The sequence below is a fragment of the Callorhinus ursinus genome, unplaced genomic scaffold, assembly GCF_003265705.2.
Source record: "Callorhinus ursinus isolate GAN/ISIS: 27379988/994484 unplaced genomic scaffold, GSC_fseal_2.0 scaffold4, whole genome shotgun sequence".
NCBI lineage: Eukaryota > Metazoa > Chordata > Mammalia > Carnivora > Otariidae > Callorhinus > Callorhinus ursinus.
The window spans coordinates 60666523-60689290 of record NW_027397066.1 but is presented as its reverse complement, the minus strand read 5'-3'; the positions used below and the strand labels follow the sequence as shown (position 1 = coordinate 60689290).

Here is a 22768-nt window from a genome sequence, read left to right as displayed (position 1 = left end):
ACTTCAATTTTTTAATGGAAGTAGTTCATTCTAAACCCATGTTCTTTTTTTCCCTTCTGAATTATTGTGAAAACAAATCAAGTAGCTTCTCTTTTACAGTTGTTAATTATAACCTAATAAAATCAACTTGGCCATAAACCTGGCAAAAAGTAACAGGTCAAAGCAAGTAAATTTGGTCCTAGATAAACAATATTTATATGCTACACTTTAAAAAGCAAATAATGGGGGCACCTGGGTGGTCAGTCTATTAAGCATCTACCTTTGGCTCATGATCCCAGGGTTCTAGGATGGAGCCCAGCATCGGCTCCTTGCTCAGTGGGGAGTTTCCGTCTCCCTCTGCCTCTCCCCACTCCTCCAGCTTGTGCTCACTCTCTCACTCAAATGAATATATATAATTAAAAAAAAGCAAATAATGATTGTTATTTGATAACTCTCATTCCAAAAGGGTAAATATTAAGTTTTCTTTTCAGACAAGGAATGGTAGATCAAAATCTTGAGTAATTTCTAAGAAAATGAAAAAGCTGTATGTAGTTCAGTAAATCACCTGTAGCTTAGCTATTCCAGGAAACCCTCTCCTGTGCAATAAATTTATTTAAGACAATGGAAAAACATTATTCAACTCCAGAAACAAGAAAAGCCTGTGTCTGACCAGCATGAATAGACATAGTTAAAAAGGAAAGTAAATTGAACTATAACTATTTTTCAAATCTTCAATTACTGAAAGCTAAAAGCTTATTTCTTCTCTTTGTGCTCATCTTTCAGATATCTCTTCTTTAATATCAGAAATTTGGTAGAGTTCAGGGACTCCTGGGTGGCTTGGTTAAGCGTCTGCCTTCGTCTCAGGTTGGATTCTGGGGTCCTGGGGATCGAGCCCCATATCCAGCTCCCTGCTCAGGAGGGAGTCTGCTTCCCCTTCTGCCCCTCCCTGCTCATGCTTTCCCTTTCGTTCTCTCTTATCTCTCAAATAAATAAATAAAATTTTAAAAGAAGTTTCCCAAACAATGGTTAAAGGAATTCATGACCACTAAGCCACCCTACAAGAAATGTTAAAGGGGACTTTTTGAGTGGAAATGAAAGACCGTAAGTAAGAGTAAGAAAATTATGAAGCACAAAAGCAGTAAAAAAAAAAAAAAAATACGTGTATCTGATAAAATCATTAAAAGGACTCACAGGGGGACCTGGGCGGCTCAGTCATTAAGCGTTTGCCTTCGGCTCAGGTCATGATCCCAGGGTCCTGGGATCGAGCCCCACATTGGGCTCCCTGCTCAGCAGAGAGCCTGCTTCTCCCTCTCCCACTCCCCTTGCTTGTGGTTCCCTCTCCATCTCTCTCACTCTGTCAAATAAATAGATAAAATCTTTAAAAATAAATAAATAAATAAAAAGACTCACAAAATAAAAGGGTGTAAACAAAGTATGAGACCACATACCTAAAATGGGGGGGGAATAAAGAACAGATTTAAACTTAAGTGACCATCAACTTAATATATACTGCTATATGTCGAAGCTGTTATGAACAAACCACAAATCAAAAATCAGTAATAGTGGGATGCCTGGGTGGCTCAGTTGGTTAAGCATCTGCTTTCGGCTCAGATCACGATCCCAGGGTCTTGGGATTGAGTCCCACACTGGGCTCCTTGCTCAGCAGGGAGCCTACTTCTCCACCTGCCTGTGCTCTTTCTCTCTCTGACAAATACAATCTAAAAAAGAAAAACTTACAGTAATGCAAAAAATAAGGAAAAGAGAATCCAAGTATATTACTAAAGAAAGCCAACTAACCGTTAAAGAGAGCAAGGAAACAGGAAAAGAGAAGAACTACAAAAACAACCATAAAATAAGTAACAAAATGGCAATAAATACATACCCTATCAACTACTTTGAATGTAAATGGACTAAACACTCCAGTCAAAAGACACAGGGGGTGAGGCACCTGGGTGGCTCAGTTGGTTAAGCGTCTACCTTCAACTCAGGTCATGATTCCAGGGTCCTGGGATTGAGCCCCCTGCGGGGAACCTGCTTCTCCCTCTCCCTCTGCTGCTCCTCCTGCTTGTACGTTCTCTCTGTCAAATAAATAAAAAAATCTTAAAAAAAAAAAAAAAGACACGGGGTGGACACTTGGGTGGCTCAGTCAGTTAAGTGTCTGACTCTCGGTTTCAGCTCTGGTTGTGACTCACGGTTGTGAGATCAAGCTCCACATTAGCTCTGCACTCAGCACAGAGTCTGCTTGAGACTGTCTCTCCCCTCCCTTTGCCCCTCTCTCTGCTCCACTTGCACGCTCGCTCTCTTTCTGAAATAAATTAAAAAAAAAAAGAAAGACACAGGGTGACAGAATGGGGGGGGAAAAACAAAAAAACAAGACCCATCAGCAAGAGCAGGGGAAGTGGCAGCAGAGTAGGAGAACCCTAGGCTCACCTTGTCCCAAAAATACAACTAAATAACCATCAAATAATACTCAATACCCCAGAAATCTACCTGAAGACTCGCAGAACAACTCCACAACTAAAGGTAGAGAAGAGGCCACATTAAAGAAGGTAAGAAGTGCAGACACAGGTTTGAGAGAGAAATGGATCATAGCTGCCATGGTCAGGTTGGAGTCCCAGTTGTGGAGAAAGACAAGAGACAGACTGGCACACAGGGGAGCCCACACAGCGATGAATCCCCAAAGCAGTTGGCTTGGAAAGTGAGAAGGACCAATTTCATGAGTTCTTGCAATCAGCAGGGTTTAAAGCCTGGAATTTTAAAGGTCAGCGGGCTTGGCTAGGGAGAGCCCAGAGGGCATCGGGACTGCTCTTGCAGAGAAGGTAGGGCAAACAGCCTGGGGACATAGAATGGAAACAGTGATCTGAAGTGTGTCTGGGGCACACAGTGGGGAGGTTATTCACTCATCTCAGAGAGTATTCCAGAGAGGCAGTGCTCATGGAGGGATCTCTCTGCGAACAAAGGAACTAGCAGGTGCTATTTCCCTCCCCCACCCTTCGACATAACCACAGGACTACCTGCAGAACCAACACAGCACCAATACTTGCTACCTAACTTACTTATATTAAGCCCCAGCCTCCTGGTGTCACCCTGGTGGAACTGCCCTTCAAAGCCACACTTGCCTCAATCACAGTACAGGCCCCACCACCCCCCAGAAGACTTGCCCAAACCCCTGCCAACACCATGTCTCCCAACTCAGGAATTTTGTGAGGCTTTGGTTCTGATGGTGGTGGCGACAGTTCTCATTTCTCAAGCAAACAAGAGCAAACCTAGTTAAAAATGGCCACATTCAGGCCACACTGGGACCAAACACAGACCATAACAGGCAAAGAGAGCCTCTGCAGATGACTGGCCTGAAGGATAAAGCAGCCAGTTCACAAAAGCATGCAGCACATACTGGAGACACTCCCTGAAGTGCCAAGCCTTGGGGAACAGGGGACATTATACTGCAGGATGTATGGGACCACTTCTTCATAAGACCATTACCTCAAAAACAGGAGAGGTAGCTGACTATCCTAAAATACAGAAACAGGTACAGAAACTTAGACAAAGTGAGAAGACAATGGAATATGTCCCAAATGAAGTAACAGGACAAGGCCACAGCTAGAGATCTAAGCAAAACAGATATAAGTAACATGCCTGCTGGAGAATTTAAAGTAAATGATCACAGAGGTGCCTGGGTGGCTGAGTTGGTTAAGCATCCTACTCTTGATTTCAGTTCAGGTCATGATCTCAGGGTTGTGAGATCGAGCCTCACAACAGACTCCGCACTGGTGTGGAGCCTGCTTTGGATTCTCTCTCTGTTTCTGTCTCTTCTGCCCCTGCCCCACCCCTCTAAATAAATAAGTAAGTAAGTAATCAAAATAATGATCATAAAGATACTCACTGGACTTGACAAGAGGAGAAGGTGTCAGTAAGACACAGAGATAAGGAATAACCTAGCAGAGACAAAGCGTTCACTAAATGAAATGAGAAACACATTCGATGTAATGACCAACAGCAGAGGAATGAATTAATGACCTGGGAAACAGAGTAATGGAAAGTAATCAAGTTGAACAAAAGAGAAGAATTACGCAAAACAAGAAAAGACTTAGGGAACTCAGTGATTCCATCAAATGTAATAACATTTGTATTACAGGGATCCCAGAATGAGAGAAAAGGGAGCAGAAATATTTAAGAAAATACAGCTTCCCTAATCTGGGGGAAGGAAACAAAATATCCACATCCACGAAGCACAGTGAACCCCTAACAAATCAACAAGAGCAGATCCACACCAACACAAATTGTAATTAAAATGACAAAATGTAGTAGAAACAAAAATTTTTTTTAAGCAGCAAGACCAAAGAAGACAGTTACATACAAGGGAATCCTCATAAGTCTACCAGTGATTTTTCAGCAGAAACTTCGCAAGGGAGAAAAGAGTAGCATGATATATTCAAATTGCCAAATGGGAAAAATCTGCAGCCAAGAATCTGCTTTCCAGCAAGGCATTCAGAATAGATGGAGGGACAAAGAGTTTCCCAAACAAACAAAAATGAAAGGAGTTCATGACCACTAAACCATTCCTGAAAAAAATATTAAAGGGCACTCTGAATGGAAAGACCAAAAGTGACAATATGAAAATAGGAAACACAAAAGCAGCAAAAATGAATACTTCTGTAAAAAATCAGTCAAGGAACTCACAAAATAAAAGGGTGTAAATATGACACCTTATACCTAAAACGTGCGGAGAAAAGGAGTAAAAAATGGATTCAAACTTAAAACACTGTCTTAGAATATAAATGGCTATATGCAAAAGAGGTTATATACAACTATAATGATAACCACAAATCAAAAACCAGTACTAGACATGCAAAGAATAAAGAAAAATCCAAATATATCATTAAAGAAAACCAGCAAACCAGGAAAGGGAAAGGGATAAAAGGATTGATAGAGTAGGCAATCAGACATAAGTTGGAGGAAAAGGCAGTGATAAATAGGTGACACATTAGAAGCCTCAGGGAAAGCCTGGCTTTGTGGCTTTTAACATCCTGGCCTTACTGGTTTCCAACACCCTGGGGCTGACAGACAAGAGCCACAGGTGCAGAGCATGTACTCTCCTCTTCAACCTCTGCCCCAGGTAACTTATAACTAATATATTTACATTGTGGTTTTGACCCTTCCCCCCCCCCCCCGCACCCATGGCAGAAGATGACCACAACAGTTCCAGCAAGAACCTTGTAGGGCCTAAAACTCCCCCTCCCAACCAATAGGAGTCTCTTAGATGACTAGAAACAACTTCAGTTCAGACTACCCTAGCTATGATCCATAACCTCTACAAACATAAAAAGAAAAGCTATCCCTAACCCCAGTGCAGTTGCTACCTCTAGGCCTGCCCACTCTCCCACCTTGACTGTGTACTGTACTTAATAAACCACTTTGTGCTTGCTACTTTCCTCTGGTTGTCTTTATTCGAGTCCATATCCTCAAGTAAATCTTTCATGGGGAATTCAAGAACTGAAACCTCCATTCACACAATGAAGACTCTCCCACTGGTAACAACTTCAGAGGGAAATTCAGAAACAACCACAAAACAAGTAATAAAATGACAATAAATACATTATCTATTCATAATTAAACTTTGAATGTAAATGGACTAAGCATTCCAATCAAAAGACAAACGTTGACAAAATGGATAAAAAAACCTAAGACCCATCGGGGCGCCTGGGTGGCTCAGTCGTTAGGCGTCTGCCTTCGGCTCAGATCATGATCCCAGGGTCCTGGGATTGTGCCCTATATCGGGCTCCTCACTCTGCAGGAGGCCTGCTTCTCCCTCTCCCACTCCCCCTGCTTGTGTTCCCTCTCTCGCTGTATCTATCCCTGTCAGATGAATAAATAAAATCTTTAAAAAAAACAAAAATAAAAAAAATAAGACCCATCAATATGCAACCCACAGGAGACTAATTTTAGACCTAAAGACACCGTATCTTGAAAGTGAAAGAATGGAAAAACATCTATCATGCAAATGGATGTCAAAAGAAAGCTGGAGTAGCAATACTTGTAACAGAGAAAATAGGTTTTATTTTTTTTTTTTTAAAGATTTTATTTATTTGACAGAGAGAGACACAGCAAGAGAGGGAACACAGGCAGGGAGAGTGGAAGAGAGAAAGCAAGCTTCCCGCAGAGCAGGGAGCCCAATGCGGGGCTCAATCCCAGGACTCTGGGATCATGACCTGAGCTGAAGGCAGACACTTAACGACTGAGCCACCCAGGCGCCCCGAAAAAATAGATTTTAAAACAAAGACTGGGGGCCCCTGGGTGGCTCAGTTGGTTATTCAGCCCAGGGTCCTGGGACTGAGCCCTCCATCAGACTCCTTGCTCAATAGGGAGTCTGTTTCTTCCTCTCACTCTGCTCCTCCCCTCACTCGTGCTCTCACTCATTCTCCCTCTCAAACAAATAAATCTTTTTTTTTTTTTAAAGATTTTATTCATTTATTCATGAGAGACAGAGGGAGAGAGAGAGAGAGAAGCAGAAGGAGAAGCAGGCTCCCAAGGAGCAGGGAGCCCGATGCGGGACTCGATCCCAGGACCCCGGGACCATGACCTGAGCCGAAGGCAGACGCTTAACCATCTGAGCCACCCAGGCACCCCACAAATAAATCTTTAAAAAAATAAAATAAAAAATAAAACAAAGACTGTATGAAAAGACAAAAGACACCATATATTAATAAAGGGGACAACAGAACCAGTAGATATAACAACTGCACCCAACATAGGAGCACCCAAATACATAGAACAGTTAATAATAAACATAAAATAACTGACAGTAATATAATAACAGTAGGGGAATTTAGCACCCCACTTACATCAATGGACAGATCATCCAATCAGAAAATCAAGAAAACAGTGGCTTTGAATGACACATCGGACCATGTAGATTTAATGGACCTATATATAACTATATATATATAATGTTTATATATAAATATATATGTAGCTTATATATAATATATATTTAATATTTATAAATTTATGTATTTATATATTTATATTTATAAAAATATAAACATATTATGTATAAATATATATATAAGAAACTATATATATATATAAAACATTCCATCTTAAAACATTAGAATACACATATTTTTTACGTGCACACAGAGCATTTTCCAGAATATTAGGCCACAAACCAAGTCTAAACAAATTCAAAAAGATCCAAGTCATACCATGCATCTTTTCTGACCACAATGCTATGAAACCAGAAATGAACCACAAGAAAAATTCTGGGAAGACCACAGATACATGGAGGTTAAATAACATACTACTAAATAATGAATAGGTTAACCAGGAAATCAAAAAAGAAATCCAAGGATAGAAAAAAAGGAAAATGAAAACACAACGGTCCAAAAGCTTTGGGATGCACCAAAACTGTTCTAAGAGGAAAGTTTATAGCAATACAGGCCTACCTCAAGAAACAAGAAAAACCTCAAATAAATAACTTAACCATACACCTAAAAGTGCTAGAAAAAGAACAAAAACCCAAAACCAGTAGAAGGAAGGGAATATTAATAATTAGAGCAGAAATAAATCAAATTAAAAAAAAAGAAAAAACCCAAGAGAACAGATCAACAAAATTGATAAGCCTTTTGCCAGACTCAGCCAAAAAGAGAGAGGACTCAAACAAAATCACAAGTGAAAAAGAGAAAATAACAAATGACACCACAGAAATACAAAAGCTTGTAAGAGAATGTTATAAAAAATTCTATGCCAACCTCCCCACTGAATCAGGAAGGAAAAGAAAGTTTGGATAGATTACCAGCAATAAGATTGAATCAGTAATCAAAGAACTTACAACAAACAGAAGTCCAGGACCAGATGGCTTCACAGGTGAATTCTACCAAATATTTAAAGAGTTAATACCCATTTTTCTCAAACTATTCCACAGAATACAAAAGGAAAGAAAACGTCCAAGTTCATTCCCTGATACCCAAACCAGATAAAGACAGTACAAAAGGAATTTTTTAAAGATTTTATTTGAGAGAGAGAGAATGAAAGAGAGCATGAGAGGGAAGAGGGTCAGAGGGAGAAGCAGACTCCCTACTGAGCAGGGAGCCCAATGTGGGACTCGATCCTGGGACTCCAGGATCATGACCTGAACCGAAGGTTCAACTGAGCCACCCAGGCGCCCTAAAGACAGTACAAAAAAGAGAGCCGCAGGCCAATATCTCTAATGAATATAGATGCAAAAATCTTCAACAAAATACTAGCAAACCCAAATCAAACAACATATTAAAAACAATCATTCACCATGATCAAATTGGATTTATTCCTGGGTTGCAAGGGTAGTTCAATATTTGCATATCAACCAATGTGGTACATTACATCCATAAGAGAAAAGATAAGAACCATATGATCATTTCAATAGATGCAGAAAAAGCATGTGACAAAGTAAAACATCCATTCTTGACAATAACCCTCAACAAAGTAGGTCTACATAACCCTCAACAAAGTAGGTCTAGAGGGAACATACCTCAACATAATGAAGGCCTTATATGAAAAGGCCCCAGCCAACATCATACTTAATAAAGAAAAACTGAGAATTTTCCTCTACAATCAGGAACAAGAGAAGGATACCCACTCTCACCAATTTTATTCAACATAGTACAGGAATTCCTGGCCACAGCAATCACAACAAAAAGAAATAAAAGACATCCAAATTGGTAAGGAAGAAGTAAAACTCTATTTGTAGATGATGTGATACTATGGATAGAAATCCTTAAGACTGAACCAAAAAACTACTAGAACTGATAAATGAATTCAGTAAGTCACAGGATACAAAATCAATGTACAGAAAACCGTTGCATTTCTGTACACTACTAATAAAGGAGCAGACAAATTTAAGAAAACAATCACATTTATAATTCCATCAAAAATAATAAAATACCTAGAAATTAAACTTAACCAAGGAGGTGAAAGACGTGTACTATGAAAAGCATAAAACACTGAAAGAAATTAAAGGCAAGAAAAACAAATGGAAAGACATTCCATGTACATGGACTGGATGAACAAATACTGTTAAAGTGTCCATCCTACCCAAAGCATTAATGCAATCCCTATCAATACACCAACAGCATTTTTCACAGAATTAGAACAATCCTAAAATTTGTGTAGAACCACAAAGACCCTGAACAAAAAAAGCAATCTTGAAAAAGAAAATCAAAGCTGAAAGTATCACAATTCCAGATTTCAAGTTATATTACAAAGCTGCAGTATTCAAAACAGTATGGTAATGGCACAAAATAAACACACAGGGGCACCTGGGTGGCTAAGCTGGTTAAGCATCTGACTCTTGATTTCAGCTCAGGTCATGATCTCAGGGTTGTGAGACCGAGCTTGTGTTGGGCTCCACACTGGGCATGGAGCCTGCCTAAGATTCTTCCTTTCCCTCTCCCACGTCCCCTCCCCACATCTCTTAAAAAATAATAGATACATAGATCAACGGAACAAAATAGAAAACCCAGAAATAAACTCACAATTATATGGTCAATTAATCTTCAACAAAGGAGGAAAGAATATGCAATGAGAAAAAAACAGTCTCTTCAACAAACGGTGTTGGCAAAACTAGAATAGCTACATGCAAAAGAATGAAATTGGCCCACTTTCTTACACCATACACAAAAATAACTCAAAATGGATTAAAGACCTGAATGCGATACCAGAAACCATAAAAATCCTAGAAGAGAGCACAGTCAGTAATCTCTTTGACATCAGCTGTGGCAACATTTTTCTAGATATGTCTCCTGAGGCAAGGGAAACAAAAGCAAACATAAACCACTGGGACTACATCAAAATAAAAAGCTTCCACACAAAAAAGGAAACAATCAACAAGACTAAAATATAACCTATGCAATGGGAGAAGATATTTGCAAATAACATATCTGATAGTACTCAAAATACATAAAGAACTTACACAACTCAACACCAATAAAACAAATAATCCAATGAAAAAATGGGTAGAAGACATGAACAGATATTTCTCCAAAGAAAAATATATAGATGGCCAACAACCACATGAAAAGACGTTCAACATCACTCATCACCAGGGAAATGCAAAACAAAACCACAATGAGATATTACCTAACAACTGTCAGAATGGCTAAAATCAAAAACAGAAGAAACAACAAGTGTTAGTGAGTATATAGAGGAAAAGGAACCCTTGTGTTTTGTTGGTAGGAAAGCAATCTGGTCCAGCCTCTGTGGATAAAAGTATAGAGGTTCCTCAAAATATTAAAAATATAACTACCATATGATTCAGTAATCACGCTACTGGGTATTTACACAAAGAATATGAAAACACTAATTCAAAAGGATATGTGCACCCCTATGCTTATTGCAGCATTATTTATAATAGCCAAATTATGAACCCAGCCCGTGTTCATCCATACATGAATGGATCAAGAAGATGTGGTAAAACCGTAAAAAAGAATGAAATCTTGCCATTTGCAACAACATGGATGGACCTAAAATGTATAATGCTAAGCAAAAGAAGTCAAAGAAGGATAAATACCATATGATTTCACTCATACATGGAATTTGAGATACAAATGAATGAAGGAATAAAAAGTGACAGTACAAAAAAACAGACTCTTAACTATAGAGAACAAATGGTTACCAGAGGGGAGGTAGGTGGGTAGGTGGGTGAAACAGGTAAAGCGGGGGCACCTGGGTCAGTCATTAAGCATCTTCCTTTCGGCTCAGGTCATGATCCCAGCATCCTGGGATGGAGCCCCGCATCGGGCTCCCTGTCCACAGGAAGTCTGCTTCTCCCTCTCCCGCTCCCCCTGCTTGTGTTCCCTATGTCTCTGTCAAATAAATAAAATCTTTAAAAAAAAAAATAGGTAAAGGGGATTAAGAGTATACTTATCTTGATGAGCACTGAGTAATACATGGAATTATTGAATCATTATATTGTACACTTGGAACTAATACAACACTGTATGCTAACCATACTGGAATGAAAATAAGGTTTTTGGAATCAGGTATTGTACAACTTTACTAAAAAACCAACGAACTGGGGCAATCAGTTAAGCATCCAGCTCAGGGTAGTGAGATCTAGCCCTACAGCAGGCTCCACACTGGGCATGGAGCCTGCTTAAGATTCTCCCTCTCCCTCTGCCTGCCACTCCCCTCCCAGAGCTCATGTGTGCATTCCCTCTCTCTAAAACAAACAAACAAAAAACACATTTAACTGTATACTTTACAGTGGTAAATTTTTTGGTATCTAAATTATATCTCAATAAAAAAATAAGATTGTGAAAAACTAAGGTTTTAAAAACTTTCGGTTGTTAAATGAATTTAAATGTGGAATATGTGTAAATAAATATATGATTTCAGGATAAAATGTAAATTATAATTCTCAAAAGAGAAATTAAATAATATAAAATAATCATCTGAGAACAGTAGACTACGTAAATCCCAGATTACGCAACAGAAGTAGGAAATAGGAGGAAATGTGTGACAGAGTGATTTTCTCATCTTACAAAAGAAAGAACCAGAAGATACTATTCATGGTTGATATAAATAATGCGAAAATGTAAGGTAAAAAAAAAACAACTTTATGGATTACTAGCAAAATTTAAAACAATGTATTCCTTTCAAGTTACATAAGAAAAGACATTTAATTTAAAGTGAGAAAGTAATCTAGATATGCCAACTGCTAGTGTCTCTGTGGGAAAAAGTATGTAGGTTCCTCCAAAAGTTAAAAATACAACTACCATATGATCCAGTAACCACACAACTGGGTATTTAAGCAAAGAATATGAAAATCCTAATTCAAAAGGATATATGCACCCTTATGTTTATTGCTACATTATTCACAATAGCCAAATCGTGGAAACAGCCCAAGTGTCCATCCATAGATGAATGTATAAAGAAAATGAGGTGTATATAAATCTATATATATGTAGAAATATACACACACAGAGAAATATTACTCAGCCATAAAAAAAGGAATCTTGCCATTTGCAACAACATGGATGGATCTAGAGTATAATACTACGCGAAAGAAGTCACTCAGAGAAGATAAATACCTTATGATCTCACTCATATGCAGAATTTAAGAAACAAACAAAAAAACGAACAAAGGAAAAAAGAGACAAACCAAAAAACTGACCCTTACCTATAGGGAACAAACTGATGTTACCAGAGAGGAGGTGAGTGGGGGGATGGGTGAAATAGGTGAAGAAAGAACAAGAATACAATTATCATGATGAGCACCGATTAATGCACATAATTTTTTAATCACTAGATCATACACCTGAAACTAATAGAACACTGTATGTTAACTATACTGAAATTTAAAAAAGAAATAAAAGAAAACAGGAAACAGCAAGAAAGCATTTTTTAAAAGTTTACAAATTGCCAATTACTCAGTAAATAAATTCACCCATTAAACGTCCTTTAGATACATTTTAAAGTATCTGCATATGACCCATTTAAAACAAATAGAGCTAGAAAGCTTGGGTGGAAAAGATAAATATACATAGAAAGAAAATAAGGATTATATTAAAGTAGAACCCAAGATGTAAAAAAAATCACATGAGAAAAGAGGATCATTTTTTATAAATCCACAAGTCAGACAACTTCATACACTAAATAACACTGCTAAAATATACATAAAGTAAAAACTATTAAACATGCAAAAACAAATGGATATAAATTCAGAAGTAGAGACTTCTTTAGATAAGCAATTATAGTCAGTATAAATATAAATAAGGTTAAATGAAAGTCATTTGATATCAAATAATGTAGGCCTGATGTCAAATAATGTAGGCCTTACATATTAAGAGTTTGGACTTAAAAGCAAAAGGTGATAAAAACTGTTTAAGAATGTTCTTTTGTATAGTGATGTGAAGAATGGAGGGTGAACAGACAGAGTAGGAAGACAATCTTCCTGACTGAAAGAATGAATGGCAATCAGAATTCACTGCCCATGGTCAATCCCATAAAGAAATACATTTCTACGAAATGCTACTTTGAGAAGGCTGGTTCCCGTTGGGGTGTACCCAATTCTATGTCTATACAGCTCTTTACTCTTTACAAAGTGCTTTCACATTCCTATTACTTGCAGCACTGTAACAAACAGGAAAGGACAGTGACATGTAGATGGGAACAAAACAGAAACTCCTGGAAGCAAAAGAGCATGACTCAAGGAGGGGAATTCCTGTTGCCCTTAAGAGGATTGTAGGTGTATAAAAGTGCCCTACATATGCCAGTCAAGAACTTCCTTTCACATTCAGCATTTCTCCTCCCTCCAAGAAGAGTATCGACACTGAAGCAGTGGCAACAGCTGCAAAAGACAAACATGAGTGTGAAGGGCATGGTTATAGCCTTGGCTGTGATAGTCTGTGCTACAACTGTTCAAGGTATATGGTACCTTTTACTTCTTAGCTTATAAATTTATTTTCTAATGCTTCAAATGTCTTTTTTTCCATCTTTTCTTAAAAGATTTAGTAAATTTTTATTTAACCTCACACATTAGAATTTACTACTGCTTTGACAGAAAATGTTTGAAGTGTTTAAGGTATTAGAGATGATTGGTGAAACTAGAACTGATAAACCTGACGTTGTTTTTGATTTGCCTACAGTATCTGGCAAGAGCCTTTAGCAGTAGTTTTAAATGTTTGTTAAGATTTTATTAGCTTCCTGGAAATATTCTTGAGCACAAAAACAAGAAGCAAATAATCTTAATCTCCAATAAATTTTCATGCTTCCCTTTGTTCTTTAATGGTTTGTTTACAAATTTAAGGAGAAAATCAACATCTTACTTATGTTCCTTTCCCAGTAACAGCAGTGTCAAGTGCTATTTGACAAATTGCTATCTTTATCCTTAATGAAAACCCTGCTCATATTCTTCACCAGGATTATAAACTACAATCATCTGTTGCAGTCAGGTGTTATTAGTAACTGATGCTGTGATCTGTTCTAGGCTTCCCCATGTTCAAAGCGGGACGCTGTCTTTGCAGAGGACCTGGAGTAAAAGCAGTGAAAGTGGCAAATATTGAGAAAGCGACCATAATTTATCCGAGTAACAACTGTGACAAAATAGAAGTGATGTAAGTACCGAACTTGCTAAAGATGACAGTGGTGGGAAGTTTTTTTATGTTTTTGTTTTGCTTATGTTTTTCCATCCAAAATTTAGAACTGTTTTGGATTTTCCCTTAACAGTATCACCCTGAAAGCACATAAAGGACAAAGATGCCTAAATCCTAAATCGAAGCAAGCAAGCATTATAATCAAGGTAGGGTACCAGATTACTGACATTTTATAATTGATTTTATCCAAGACAGATCTTTTGAGAAAACAGACTTGCAGAAAAGATTCTGCTAGGATTTTGTGTGAAGCATTTGGTAAGAAGTCTTTGGTTTAACTACCTTTCCTTTCCTGCTGTATGTTTTTACATGTCAACTCAATCACTGGGAAACAAGAGCAGAACAACGCTTAAAAACTCGCATTTTCTCATTTCAGAAAATTGAAAGAATGAATTTTTTAAAATACCAAAATGTATGAAGTCCTGGGAAAAGAGGATCTGAAAACTTAGAACAAGTTTAACTGTGACAACTAAAGTGATAAGAATTCCACAATAGGAAACGGATTTTCTCCTGCCTGTTGCAAAGTACATTCATTCATTTCTACGTCAGCAAACCTCAGAAATCTGATGGTTAGAATTATTCCTTTGTGACTATGAAAGCATTTCTGTATTTAGAAGTTATGTGTTTGGGGCGCCTGGGTGGCTCAGTTGGTTAAGCGACTGCCTTCGGCTCAGGTCATGATCCTGGAGTCCCGGGATCGAGTCCCACATCGGGCTTCCTGCTCAGCAGGGAGTCTGCTTTTCCCTCTGACCCTCTTCCCTCTCGTGCTCTCTATCTCTCATTCTCTCTCAAATAAATAAATAAAATCTTTAGAAGTTATGTGTTTGTACTTGATCTATCTGCCATATTACAACCTTCACTTACAATGAAGATATTAACATTATTACTGGAGTCAAGACCTATGAGTCAAATGCATCCATGTGTGTAATAAATATTCCCCAAATAATTTTTTTAAAGATTTTATTTATTTATTTGACAGAGAGAGAGATAGCAAGAGCAGGAACACAAGCAGGGGGAGTTGAAGAGGGAGAAGCAGGCTTCCAGCTGAGCAGGGAGCCCGATGTGGGGCTCGATCCCAGGACCCTGGGACCATGACCTGAGCTGAAGGCAGACACCCAACTGACTGAGCCACCCAGACGCCTCGCCCCAAATAATTTTTAATGCAAATCCATTTTTTACCCAAAAATCATAGCACATATATGTTCTTATAGTTTTATAAAAAGGCTATAGGGGCGCCTGGGTGGCTCAGTCGTTAAGCATCTGCCTTCGGCTCAGGTCATGATCCCGGGGTCCTGGGATCAAGTCCCGCATCGGGCTCCCTGCTTGGTGGGAAGCCTGCTTCTCCCTCTCCCACTCCCCCTGCTTGTGTTCCCTCACTCGCTGTGTCTCTCTCTGTCAAATAAATAAATAAAATCTTTAAAAAAAAAAAAAAGGCTATATAAGCTAAGGAAACAGGTAAGAGTGCAAATATTTCATAACTGAATTAGTAGTTCTGGTCTTAATTTGATTTTTTAACAACTTTTTCTTTTCATTGAGATTTTGTGGTGGTGGTTTGGTTTTATTTATTTATTTTTTAAGTTGGCTCCACAATGGGAGCCAAATTCAAGGCCTGAACTCACAACCCTGAGATTAAGACCTGAGCTGAGACCAAGAGTCGGACACTTAACCAGCTGAGCCACCCATGCACCCCTTTCATTGAGATGTGCAATAAGGATATGTGTGTTTACTGTGCATTTTGGTTTTATCTATATTTACAAATTGTAGCAATATTTTGGATACATTTTAATTTAAATATAAAACACTTTTGCCTACAAAAAATGTTAAAAAATGAATATATGCATATATCTGGCAATCACCTTTACTTTCTGGAGTTCTTTTTTTAATTTAAATTCCAGTTATAGTTAATATACAGTGTAATATTAGTTTCAGGTGTAGAATTCAGGTGTGATTCAACACTTACATACAACACCCGGGTGTTCATCATACATGCCCTCCTTAATCCCCATCACTTACTTAACCCATCCCCCCACCCACTTCCCCTCGGTAACCATTAGTTTGCTCTCTAAAGAGTATGTTTCTTGGTTTGCCTTTTTTTTCTATGTTCATTTGTTTCTTAAATTCCACGTATTAGTGAAATCTATGGTATTTGTCTTTCTCTGACTTATTTTGCTTAGCATAATACTCTCTAGCTCGATCCATATCATTGCAAATGGCAAGATTTCATTTTCTTTATGGCTGAGTAATATTTCACTCTCTATATACATATATCACAATACTTCACTGTGTGTGTATATATACACACACACACGCCACAATATTTCACTGTGTGTGTGTGTGTATCACATCTTCTTTAGCCTTCGACTAATCAGTGGATATTTGGGCTCTTTCCATAATTTGGCATTTGACCAAGTACAACATCCATTCATGATAAAAATCCTCAACAAAGTAGGATTAGAGGGAACACACCTCAACATAATGAAGGCCATTTACCAAAAACCTATGGCTAATATCATCCTCAATGGGGAAAAACTAAGAGCTTGTCCTCTGTGGTCAGGAACAAGGCAGGGATATATACTCTCACCACTCTTATTTAACATCATATTGGAAATGCTAGCCACAGCAATCAGACAACAAAAATAAAAGGCATCCAAATCAGCAAGGAGGAAGCCAAACTTCCACTATTTGCAGATGACATGATACTCTATATAGAAAATCTGAGACTCCACCAAAAATTGCTAAAATTGATACACATATTCAGTGAAGTCACAGGGAGCAAAATCAACATACAGAAATCTGTTGCATTTCTATACACCAATAATGAAGCAGCAGAAAGAGAAATCAGGGAATCAATCCCATTTACAACTGCACCAAAATCCGTAAGATCTCTAGGAATAAACCTAACCAAAGAGGTAAAAGATCTGTACTCTAGGAGTCTTTTTCTTAGAAAAACACATAATCTACTTTTTAATCATGCCTACACCATAAAATTTTGTGATATCTAGGCAAATTTAATTTGAAAAGAATCAAAATCATTTTCTTGTAGTAAAATATCACAACCCTTCTTGTTTTCTAAAAACTGAGATGCCTTTAACAATTTCAGCTTGTATTTCAAGAAATATACAGTTACCTGTCATCACACAGAATTGTTTAAAAATATATTTTAATGGGTAATTGTGAAAGACAGTGGTCTCCTTTTTTAAAGGAGTCTTCCTAGGTCCACACCCCTTTCTTACTTAGGGCAAATCTCTTATTATGGGAGTGTGCATTGGAGGTCAAAAGAGAAAACCAAAGGAGATCCTCCCAGGCAGCCAGAGCAAGGTCTCAGCCTGACCACTCCTATCCTAGACTTTGAACTCCAGCTGGCACCACAAAGATGCTATCAGTAAAAAGTATTTAAAGTGGCAGTAGTAGTAGTAGTATAAATCTTAGATTTGTGGCTTCCTAACACATATTCCTAGACCATGACTACGGTTAGTCCCTCCTGCAACCTAGCTCCCCTGGGTTTTTGTCCATTTTCCAAGCCTGATTTTTCAGTCTTCCTATAGATTCTTCAACTAACAATTAAATTCCTTTTCTGTTGAAGCTAACAAGTGTTGGTTTCTCTGCCCATAACCAAAAATTCTGGCTGATTTAACACTTTTTATAGACACCTATACATTTGAAACATGAAAATATCTGTTATAAAATTACCATAAAATAATCTGATATTTCTGTGTATTTAAAAACAAAAAAGGGGGGAACTCCTGCATGGCTCAAATGGTTGGGCATCTGCCTTTGGCTCAAGTCATAATCTCCAGGTCTTGGGATCAAGCCCCACATTGGACTCCTGGCTCAGCGGGAACTCTTCTCCTCCTTCTGCCTCTCTCCACTGCTTGTGCTCTCAATCTCTCTCTCTCTCAAATGAATAAAATCTTTTTTAAAAAGGCGATGTTAACATTTTTGTGCATCTTTCCCATTGATATTGGAGCCAACCATAAAGCGGATCAGAGAATGGATAGAAAAGTAGCACAGCAGGGTATCTGGCTCCAAACAGGCCCTCTTACTGAATGGCTTTCTGACTGGTGCCTATAAGCAATAATGAGATGCCAACAGTTATCCAAGGTATTTGTATATAAATCTATATAATTTATATCACATATTTATAGTATGATATAATATAGATACGTATAGTATAAAGACAGATATATAGCATAAATATTTTATATATCACAAACTTATATAAACTTCCATATTGAAATGAAACTTCTATATAAATTCCCAGGATAGTTTTAAGACCTGGATCTAATATTTTACTATTGGTAGTCATTTATATTTTTAGAGTATCTTTAAAAAATCATTGATATAGGACTACATGATAAATTTGGTTCTTTTAGGAAAGTAGTATAGACCAGTACATTATTATTAAGTAGATAACATATACTTAAATTTCTTCATGGCAAAGTAAGTATATTAAAGAACAAACATATTGAGCCATGATTCTTCCCACCTTAGTACCTTTGCATATACTATTCTCTCTGTCCATTTCTTCACTAAACTAACGCCTACCAATCACTTAAATCTCAGCTTACATGACATTTTCACCAACAGGTCATCACCACCCCTTCAATCTCAGACTAAATATACTATTTGTATTTGTAACACTGTCTTCTTTTCTATCACACTATTTACTGTAACTGTATTTATTGCAACTGTAACTGTAAAGATTTATTCCTCTGCTTAATATCTACTCTCCCTCCCACAAGTACAAGCTCAAAAAGAAAGCCATTTTAGGATAAAGATGATGTGGTGTGTGTGTGTATGTATGTATGTATATATATACACATACATACACACACACACATATATACACAATGGAATATTATGCAGCCATCAAAAAATGAAATCTTGCCATTTGCAATGACATGGATGGAACTAGAGGATATAATGCTAAGCAAAATCAATCAGAGAAAGACATGTATCATATGATCTCACTGATATGAGGAATTCTTAATCATAGGAAACAAACTGAGGGTTGCTGGAGTGGTGAGGGGGTGGGAGGGATGGGGTGGCTGGGTGATTGACATTGGAGAGGGTATGGGCTATGGTGAGCGCTGTGAATTGTGTAAGACTATTGAATCACAGACCTCTACCTCTGAAACAAATAATACATTATATGTTAAAAAAAAAGAAGAAGAAGAAGATAGTAAGAAGGGAAAAATGGGGGGGGCGGATCGGAGGGGGAGACAAACCATGAGAGACTATGGACTCTGAGAAACAAACTGAGAGTTCTAGAGGGAGGGGGGTGGGGGATGGGTTAGCCTGATGGGTATTAAAGAGGGCATGTGGGTGGCTCAGTTGGTTAAGCGACTGCCTTCGGCTCAGGTCATGATCCTGGAGTTCCAGGATCGAGTCCCGTACTGGGCTCCCTGCTCAGCAGGGAGTCTGCTTCTCCCTCTGATCCTCCCCCTTTCTCATGTGCTCTCTCTCATTCTCTCAAATAAAATAAATAAAATCTTTTAAAAAAAAATAAAGAGGGCACGTTTTGAATGGAGCACTGGGTGTTATACACAGTGAATCATGGAACACTACATCAAAAACTAATGATGTAATGGTGATTAACATAATAAAATAAAAAAAAATCCATTTTAGTCCTAATCCACAGTAAAGTGCCTAGCACACGAGACTCTCAAAATATTTGAGAATAGAATGACTGGCAATCAAAACTAAAGAGAAAGGAACTTACACCAGAGAAAGAGCATGTAGGAATGTACAATGGTAAGAAAGTAGAAGGTGAGTTTTGAAAATAATAATTAGGGTGCCTGGGTGGCTCAGATGGTTAAGCGTCTGCCTTCGGCTCAGCTCATGATCCCAGGGTCCTGGGATCGAGTCCCACATCGGGCTCCCTGCTCCTTGGGAGCCTGCTTCTCCCTCTGCTTCTCTCTCTGTCTCTCACGAATAAATAAATAAAACATTTTAAAAAAATAATAATTAGATTGTTTGGAGTGAAGATATAAAGGACTTCAAAAGTCCAACTAACCAACCTTGAGTTTTACTCTTTATAAAGTGGAAATTCATGAAACATTCATGAATAGGAGAATGAACCTATCCAAATATTCTAAATTATTCTGGGAAAAGGACAGAAGGTTTGAAATTGGGAAAGACTGGGAAAAGAAATATGTTGCCATAGCTCAGGTCTGTATTTCCCAAACTTCAAGTCATTCTCATACCATCTTCACAATTTTTTACCATATTTTCTGACCAATCTTCATTATATTTTGCAAATTCTGTGTGTCACTTTTATTTTACTTACACTTACATAAAAAGGCAAATTTTCACTGTGTGTGTGAAATCAGTATCACTTGCTACAGAAATAAAATGTAACAATAAGGGACGCCTGGGTGGCTCAGACGGCTAAGCGTCTGCCTTTGGCTCAGGTCATGATCCCAAGGTCCTGGGATCGAGCCCCGCATTGGGCTCCCTGCTGAGCGGGGAGCCTGCTTCTCCCTCTCCCTGCTTCCGCTGCTTGTACTCTCTCTGTCAAAAAATAAATAAAATTTTTTTAAAAAGATTTATTTATTCATAAGAGACAGAGAGAGAGAGAGAGAGGCAGAGGGAGAAGCAGGTTCCCCGCTGAGCAGGGAGCCCAATGCAGGACTCGATCCCAGGACCCTGGGATCATGACCTGAGCCAAAGGCAGACGCTTAACCATCTGAGCCACCCAGGCGCCCAAAAAAATAAATAAAATCTTAAAAAAAAAAAAAAGTAACAATAAATGGAAACCCAATGAACAAATACTAAATTCCAGCTAGATGTTATTGTGCCAAATTTCAAAGCCTCAGGCCTTCTCTGTTTGTCAAAGAGAGATTAACATAGTTGATGAGGTGTTTGAAAGCCATACTAACACGAAATTGACACTTTCCATGATTTAATCTGGGGGGCTAAAATTAAAATGAGATTAATGAACTAATATTAAATGTTATTATCAGTGAGCTCCCTGGCATTGTCCCACATTTCAGGAAACACTGGCTTGAAAAGTAAGGGCAGTAAGTTAAACAGCATTACCATATAACCCAGCAATCCCACTCCTAGGTATATAACTAAAAGAAATGAAAACAGTTATTCAAACAAAAACTTGCACACAAAATGTTCAGACAGCACTATTCATAATAGCTGAAAGATAGAAATACTCAAATATCCATCAAAAGATAAATGGATAAAATGTGGTATAGGGACACCTGGGTGGCTCAGTCGTTAAGCATCTGCCTTCAGCTCAGGTCATGGTCCTGGGGTCCTGGGATTGAGCCCCGCATCAGGCTCCCTGCTCCACGGGAAGCCTACTTTGCTTCTCCCTCTCCCACTCCCCCTGCATGTATTCCCTCTCTCTCTGTCTCTCTCTGTCAAATAAATAAGTAAAATCTTTAAAAAAAAAAAAAAAGAAAATGTGGTATATATACAAAATAGAATATTATTTAGCCATAAAAAGAAATGAAATACTGATATAGACTACAGTCTAGATTAACCCCAAAAATAAAATGCTAAGGGGCTCCTGGGTGGTTCAGTCAGTTACATGTCCAACTCTTTCAGCTTGGGCTCCTCAGGCTCAGCGTGGAGTCTGCTTCTCCCTCTCCCTCCCTCCCACCGCTTGTGCACTCTCTCTATTTTCTAAAATAATAAATAAAATCTTTGGTGGGGGGTGGGAGAAGATGCTAAGTGAAAGAAACCGAACACAAAAGGTAACATATTAATGATTCCATTTATATGAATTATCTAGAATAGGCAAATCTATAGAAACAGAAACAGATTAATGGTTGTCAGGGGCTGAGAGAAGATGATGAGGAATGACTGCTTCATGGATACAGAGTTTCTGTCTGGGGTAATAAAAAAGGTTCAGAACTAGATAACAGTGATGATTATATAACACTGAATGCACTTAAAGCCACTGAACTGTATAGTTTTAAATGGTTAAGGAATCAAGGAAAATGCTAAGGATCTGACTCTGAAATTAAAGCAAAGAAGGGAATCAGGAAAAGTCGAGATTTTGATGTTTAAAAGATTAATACTGCCACTAACATAAATAGGGAGATCAGAGGAAGATATGGTTTAGTGAAGAAAACTGTAGGTTGGTTTTTTTTTTTACATAATTTTTTAAAAGATTTTATTTATTTGAGAGAGAGAGAAGGAGCAGGGAGAGGGGCAAAGGGAGTAAGAGAAGCAGACTCCCCAATGAGCAGGGAGCCCGACGTGGGGCTCGATCCTGGGACTCCAGACTTGATCCTGGGACTCTGGGCTCTATCCTGGGACTCCAGGATCATGACCTGAGCCAAAGGCAGACACTTAACCGACTGAGCCACCCAGGCACCCTTGCAGGTTGGGTTTTAAATATATACAACCTGAGATGCCAAATATTTACAGTGATTTAGAAATTCAGAACTGTTTCCTCTAATTAACCAAAAGGAGCTTACAAGTAGATGGGATAATTTTGCATAATAGTACTAGAAAAGATTGTATTTAATTATGTTTGGCTATTATGTACTAAATATACCCACAAAGAATTAATATGCCTCTTTAGTATATGTTTCCTAAAGACTTCCAGAACCAACAAATGTAAATCCTTATGATACAGTCAATGCATCCTGTGGGTTATAAACAGTATACTCTCATACCCATAGCTGTTTGGTAGG

At 38.2% G+C, this 22768-nt stretch overlaps 2 protein-coding genes across 6 annotated transcripts in view; one reads left to right on the top strand and one right to left on the bottom strand.

The window, feature by feature from the left end:
• ART3 (ADP-ribosyltransferase 3 (inactive)) overlaps window positions 1-22768 on the bottom strand; it is a 155507-nt gene that overhangs the window by 80800 nt on the left and 51939 nt on the right. The window lies entirely within an intron of this gene.
• CXCL11 (C-X-C motif chemokine ligand 11) lies at window positions 13226-14938 on the top strand. The gene is made up of 4 exons (XM_025887721.2): window positions 13226-13382; window positions 13946-14072; window positions 14185-14257; window positions 14485-14938. Exons 1-4 carry the CDS (start codon window positions 13226-13228, stop codon window positions 14524-14526), a joined length of 399 nt encoding a protein of 132 aa, XP_025743506.1. The 3' UTR covers window positions 14527-14938.

What these genes read in the sequence shown, in the direction of transcription:
- CXCL11 (XM_025887721.2), top strand. Translation starts at nt 13,226, where the DNA reads ATGCCAGTCAAGAACTTCCTTTCACATTCAGCATTTCTCCTCCCTCCA. An exon ending in TGTGACAAAATAGAAGTGAT is followed by an intron (nt 14,073 to 14,184) that starts GTAAGTACCGAA and finishes TTCCCTTAACAG; the next exon opens with TATCACCCTGAAAGCACATA. An exon ending in AAGCAAGCATTATAATCAAG is followed by an intron (nt 14,258 to 14,484) that starts GTAGGGTACCAG and finishes TTCTCATTTCAG; the next exon opens with AAAATTGAAAGAATGAATTT.